The sequence below is a fragment of the Macadamia integrifolia genome, unplaced genomic scaffold, assembly GCF_013358625.1.
Source record: "Macadamia integrifolia cultivar HAES 741 unplaced genomic scaffold, SCU_Mint_v3 scaffold572, whole genome shotgun sequence".
Classification (NCBI taxonomy): Eukaryota; Viridiplantae; Streptophyta; class Magnoliopsida; order Proteales; family Proteaceae; genus Macadamia; species Macadamia integrifolia.
The window spans coordinates 138,646-145,584 of record NW_024870490.1 but is presented as its reverse complement, the minus strand read 5'-3'; the positions used below and the strand labels follow the sequence as shown (position 1 = coordinate 145,584).

Below are 6,939 nucleotides of genomic sequence, written 5' to 3'. Positions count from 1 at the left end.
CTTCCCCCTAATTAATTTGAATTCTATTTTTTTTTTTTTTTTTTTTTGCGACTGATAATAACTATTTGAGATGGTAGGGTTGGGAATGAGATGAGCCCCTTTTGTTAACATCTATGGAATTTGTCTATACAATTAATATATTGTTTTGACAGAAAAGATGGATGTAGTGCCCAGAGTGTTGTGTGATTGATGTATTCCTGTAAAATTCAAAGGAAAAAATTGTACGATATTTGTATGATAAGTAATGATATATTGAGCTGAAAGTTGGGAAATGAAGAAACAACATATAGATAAACTTAGTATTGTTGAAATTAAGATGTTTAGATGGATGAGTGGTAAACGAGAAAGGATAGAATAAGATATGAACAAATTAAAACTAATTTGAAGTAGCTCTGATGCAAAGACGTTTGAAATGGCATGGACATGTGCAATGAAGGCCTTTAAATGCTCAAGTACAGAGAGATGATTTTACTCAAATTGAAAGAATTAAATGAGCTAATAGTAGGCCTAAAATGACTCTAGGATATGTGATGAGAAAAGAAACGAATAGCTTAGAACTACCATGAGCACCATTGCCCTAATGTGCACGGCAGTTTTTCAGCTTGGTTTTGATGCGCTAGCCTTGCTTCTTCTGGTTGAGATACTTGCAACATTTTCCTTTTTCTTTGGCCCCTTCATCGATCGTTGTGCCCCAAGGAGGGGGATGGAGTGTTTGGTCTGTAGTTCACTGAGAAAAACAAAGCAATGAGAAAACAGTAAAGAGGTTGAGTAATTATACTTTTGAATTCTATCTGCATATGTTGTCTCCTTCTTGTTGAGCTGCATTTTGCCACTGTTGAGTCAACAATGGCTCCTAATGCAGCTCAACAAGGAGGAGACAATGCATGAATTTGCATATCAAAATCATTTGGGAAAATGCTAAGGCATTTTAGGCATTCAAATTCTCAATTTCGACTATATGCTCCAATGTGAATCCTTATGGTTCTCTTTGTATCAAAAGCCTTAGTTTGATGCCAAACAAAGACAAAGTTAGCAGTAATTTATATCCCTCTCCTCTTTATTCCTAATTGTTTGGCCACTTTTCTACTCTCTTCCCTTTTCCTTTTGAATTTCATGATCAAATAATAATTAAGAGTACAAGAAATAGTTTGAATGTGAAGGCAATACACAAGAAGCGAATGAAGTAGCACTGTACTTTCATAGTAAGGGAAGAAAAATGTGAATCACAACAAACATGTAACTACCATGAGATTTGTTTATAGATTCCAAGATGGTTGTTAGAATTTTGTAAATGTACATGAGTCAAAGACGTCTAATAGATGCTGAATACATTTTTTTTTTTTGGTGGGAGAAAGAACGATACCTGAGATCGCATGGCCACTATGTTAGTGCCAGGGCTAATGAGAATGCGTGCACAGGCATCCAACCAGAGGTTCAACATCATCATTTCATGGCGTCCTGTGTCTAGGAATAAAGGGCACAACTAGGTAGTGTTCTTTGACTTTTTTTTTTTTTTTGTTTGTTGTGGTGGGGGGGGGCTTACTTAAATTGTGTTTCTGACTGAAAGCTACTACTTTCTGTAGTGGGTGGTGCACAATTATGTATTCCAAAATAAGAGTTTTGGTAGGCTAAAGGTATAAGATTCATTGTGTGGCATCTATGATCCCAGTAATGGGACCCTATCAATTTCGATTATGGTTTAACTAAAGCTGCATCGTTGGATAATTTCTGTTTAATGCTGAAGTTGCAACCTCCCTGAAGCTCCACATTTCTGCACAATTGCCTGTGGCAAGAGGCTTGTACTTTGTTCTGTAATCCAATCTGTTGAATTTTGGAGTGGTCCTTAGGTAACATTTCCAAAGAAACTTGCACTGTTCAAACAAAAACCGAAAGGAACCGCAAGTTTTCCTTGAGCCATAGTGAAGGAAATTATCGCATTTTTTATTTATTTATTTTATTTTATTTTTTATAGGCAGAAGGGAAGAAGGGAAATAGGTAACAGCCAAAAGGCTCGAATTTGAGACCTGGTGAGCATGGGTTTTTAACACACCACTGCTCACCAGCTGCGTTGTTGTTAATTATTGCACTTGTATGGGCATAGGAGAACAGATGTGAAGAGCCTTTTCGACCACATACATATTGGGGAGCGGAGGTAAGAGTAAAGATGACGGTAGATTTGTGGGAGCCCTTCACTGTGAGGGATGGAAAACTTCCGCCACAAAACAAAGAGGATGCAATGGAACTTCTTTCGTAAAGTTTCAACATAAATTTCATATGAAAATCACAGGCTGGCTCAAAATCTGGATAGTTCAACCTTTTACAAGCTTGGTCCAAGATGTATGTAAATTAAGGTCAGTCAGCCAAGCAACCAGGCTGTCAAGTGTGCATAGTTGATCTTCATACTTAAATCAATGTATAACACAAAACAAGTTGACACATTTGAAGTGCAAACAGAAAAAGAGTAATCAAGCTGATAAGAATGTATCCATTTTATTCTGTTTCAGGAATGATGCTAGTAAGGTCACTGAAACTGTATTTGCAGAAGAAACTACTGGAGTGGTGGATATGCTTCTAGCTTGTGTCACCTTCTAATTGGTCGATGATGCTTACAAACACTGCGAAGCCTTGGCACATATCATTGAGAAGGCAGTATTCATTCTGTGCATGGTATGTAGCCATAATGCCTGAATACACAGAACACGTTAATACATAATAAATAACTTCCATAAACAATTTACTTTCAAAAGAAATGAAAGTAAATTGGCAAAAAAAAAATGGGGATGGTAGAATCTTGTAGAAAATCTGAATCATATCATATTGATTGTTTGTCATGTTAGTTTCCAGATAATAGATAGGAAGTAGTCACCAGAGTGTTCCACCAATAATTGTACGGATATAAGTTATATAGCTTCCATTAACTCAAGGCAACAATGTAAATCGCAGAAGAGACTGCCATTTTACTGGGCTTTGTGTTATGTTACTTGATTTCTCCCAGATTTCTCCCAAAATTAAAACTTCTATCTCCATGCTAATCCATAGTTTGTCACCTCAATCAAGAATATTCACTTTCCTGAATATGAAAAGTTATATTTCTCCAATGAATGCCAAGACTTAATAATATCTCCAATCCCATTACTCTTGGGAAAAGAAGCAATGATTCACAACCTACTAATTTGATTGCTATTCTACCATGCCACCAAAATCACCCTCAAACACTTTTAACTCGCTAGTGGTACTCTTAGTAGCTACTAGCGAGCATCCATAAAGTTGTTCGATAAGGTACGAATAAAGATGTTACTAATGTGCAGTTTATATGGGCTCTGTACTGTAGGTTTATACTAGAAGAAGTTTTCAACACAAAACAAATAAGTCAACATCCTGTTAAAATAAGCAGCTTTATGTTATTGTAGGTAACTTGATGGAGATTAATTTAGATAAACTACCACTAGTAAAGGATGACTTTCACAAATTGTTTTCAGGTTACCGACACAAAATTAGCTTGTCCTCGATTAATTAGCAATACATTTCAACAACTTAAATAATGAATAAAGAAAAATAAATAGAAAAATTCTGACATTCTTCAGGAATCCATAAAATCTAAAGAAGCAAAGAATCAGCCTTCAAATGCAGCAACCAGTTAATAATTCAATAAATTTGTGGCCAATTATTTGGATCTCATTTTAGGCCACATTGTCCACATCGGCTAAGACTTAAGAGTTGACTTTCAGCTTAAGAGCATTACACCATATGGTATAATTAACAAGTCAATCTTGGTCAAGATTAAGGTGGCCAGGAAAAATTTCAATGCATAGTGGACCATATGATTAACTTTTGACTTCAAAATTTGATAAATGAACAACCAACATGATCCTCTATCCATCCAAGAGTTTTGATTGCCAAAATGGCCCTCTAGAGATTTGAAGGTTTGAAATACATGAGAGAAAATCAACTAGATGGTCAGCCATATAATTGAGCTAAGCCATGAAACCTCACATGTAGACTTTTCAAAAGGTGTTTTATCTATTCAATGGTTAAATAATCCATATCAGCCTTTCATCTGTCTCAAGAAATGGTGTACCATCTAGAGAAGCCTCTTGAAACAGAGCAAAGTAAAAGGGATTTACCATTTTTCTACATAAAACCCAACACAAATTGTTATCATTGTAAACATGTGGTCCATTAAACACATAAAAATTCACTAATCTTGGGCCTGTTGGAAATTTAAATAAATAAACTTCCTAATGACAAAAATAAAGGCAGAATAGGAATATTCTAAACCCCTACCCTCTTAAAATAAGGCCTAAAGAAAAATAACTGAGAACACTATTATTTCCCAATTTAATGAACCTATTCTAGGACAACTGACCAATTTTGAGTCTCTCAAATATGAAAAGATCTTCTAACAGAAGATCATAAGATAAGTAGGAAAAAGGAAGTTGCAGCCCGAATTCAGTCTTTCCATTTGGTTATTTCAGCAAAAAAATAACTTTTCTATTAACAACCACAGTGCTTCTCTCTCCCACGGGAAGCATATTGTCCACATCTGCTAGAATTAATGATTTGATTTCATGAGACAATCAGCTTTCCAGCGTCATTAGCTTGCTGGCTTGGCCTGCCCTGAGCATCTTGATCACTGTCACCTTGACATCCCTGTTCACCAGCACTGTCTACTTACCCTTCTCCAATTCTATGATTTTATGCTTAGTCCTCACCACCACAACTATCATGATCCATAGTCACCTAATACAAACTTAAGAGCTATTTTTGCACATTGACAGAAATGAAGATTCACTTTGCATTGCTTATTTTATGCTTCTCAAGACCCTTGAAAGTTGCACAGGTCCACTTGCAAGTAGCACTTACACCTACGAACCTGGATACGAACCAAGTCTACTACCACGTTGTAGCCATGTCTGCAAATGAGCTAGGTTCACCAATGTGTCATATGGAGGGATCCAGTTCTGTTCTTGGAAAGATTGCTTATATAATGGGCCAACTTGGGTCTTGGCCAGGCCAGCCCATTGGCAATCCTCTGTAGCAATGAGTATTGTCACAAAACTCATTAAAGGGATTTATCCCTTTCATGTTTCTTTGATCTCGACCTGACACTCTTGGACATTCTGTACACTAACACTCATTTTTATATTCCTTTTCAATGTGTTTTCTAAATTACTTAAACAACTAGGGTATGAAATAAGAGAATGATAAGTGAACAGACACTTTTTTCATAAACGGCTCAATTCTTCTTCTCTCACTGACAATGATTAGTTGGTCTCACCCTCAACCATTTATTGAATATTTTTTGCTTAAGAAAAGCATAATCCCTGCTAAACCATATGCTCTACAACATCAACAGCTTAGGTCCTGAGAGTATTCCAAATAATATTTCAAATTTTTATTTTTGAAAGGATATCTAGATCGTTAAAATCAAGAGCAAATTTCCAGCCTGTCAATTTCATTTTACTAGCCTTTATTTAGAAACTTAGCTGAAGCAAAATCCAGATTCCATATCTCAAGAAAATAGTAAATATCATACCATATCCTGCAGTTTGAACATCAAAGCCTTCATCCTGTCATCCAATAACGAGTGTGAATCAATTTAAAGGATTAGAAGTCCAGAAGGTAGCTTCAATAGAAAAGATCAAAGTCAAACCTGCAATTCTCGAATCAATGGCAAACTCCCAGTTATTGAGTAAGGTTTTACATAGCCAACCACTTCTTCGGTGGCTTTACACAACACATGGAAGCCACGGGAGTCAAGATCACAAGCAACTCCAGACATCATTTCTTCGTCAAAACTGATTTCAAGTCTGTAGAAAAGCCAGCATATATGACTAAAATATTAAAGTAAACAAAGATACAGACTAACATACTCATACCAAATATTTTGTTCAAAATCAAGAATTCAAGATGCACTATGAAAATAAAATGTTTCCTCCAAGACTAGATAACCAGTAAACACACCTTCCCCTGAGATTCTCCTCTGGGAGGACATATTTTGAAACTGGACCTCGTGTGCCTAGCTTCTCTATGTTGCCATTAATATCTTCTACATATTCCTGCAACTTCTTTCTTGCGTCCAATATACTGTTAAGGGGTACCAGACAAAGAACAGGAATCAGCACCATCTGTCTCTCTCTCCTCCTTTGTGTCACCTTCTTTCTGTGGTTCTGATGAAAGAAAAAGGGGGGGGGGGGAATAGGTAGTCTACTTACTTGTAGAAGGGAGTTAACCTGCAACACCAAATATTTAAAGAAGTCAGTTCTGAAATCTCATCAGTAACATTACAGCCATTGTAGATGCAGGAAGAAGACAAACCTGACATCTCCTGTGATTGTACACTCATTGGGGATTATATTGATTCCACCACCTGGATCTGTGATACATCAAACAGAGATTCAATAATAGTAGTATACACGGCTTGTAATGTTGCTATTCTGTTGTTACCAACAATATTACTTTTTGAGGAGGGGGTTTATTTGTCATTAACGGCCTTGTGACAGCTAGCATGCACAAGTTAATTTAAGTAGCAGATAACTTACAGCTCCACTGAGTTGGTTTCATGGTTGATGGTGTTGCGAACTTATAGACCTGTTCCTTAGGATGGGGAGGGAAATCTCTGTAGAATCGCAGCTGAATCTCTTTAAGTGCTTCCATGGATAACTCCAAAGGATTAATAGCCTACACAGCAGGCAGCACTTGGTTACTAATAAAGGAAATTGGAGTAACAACATGCTTTATTTTTAATTTCCAGTTTAGCTGTCTAATAATATATTTATGTCCATTACATTTATTATGTCCTTTACACAATGAGACTTATTAACCCATATAAATTAACGCACTCTCCATGGACACAATTTGCACATGAATAGGCAAGGTGGAAGGTCTAACCACCCAACGAGTACTGTAAACCTACCAATCCTCTCCCCCCACCGCCAC

General features: G+C 36.6%; 1 protein-coding gene across 1 annotated transcript in view; it reads right to left on the bottom strand.

Annotated features, from left to right (window-relative positions):
• Positions 1-2,243: 2,243 nt before the first annotated feature.
• Positions 2,244-6,939, bottom strand: part of LOC122069294 (acetylornithine deacetylase-like) — a 7,639-nt gene continuing 2,943 nt past the window's right edge. Inside the window, exons 5-11 of the mRNA XM_042633286.1 lie at positions 6,543-6,681; positions 6,319-6,376; positions 6,216-6,233; positions 5,965-6,087; positions 5,654-5,810; positions 5,537-5,570; positions 2,244-2,684 (exon numbers count right to left, since the gene is read on the bottom strand). Coding sequence (XP_042489220.1) covers positions 2,572-2,684; positions 5,537-5,570; positions 5,654-5,810; positions 5,965-6,087; positions 6,216-6,233; positions 6,319-6,376; positions 6,543-6,681 — 642 coding nt within the window. The 3' untranslated portion in view covers positions 2,244-2,571. The remainder of the gene's footprint in view (positions 2,685-5,536; positions 5,571-5,653; positions 5,811-5,964; positions 6,088-6,215; positions 6,234-6,318; positions 6,377-6,542; positions 6,682-6,939) is intronic.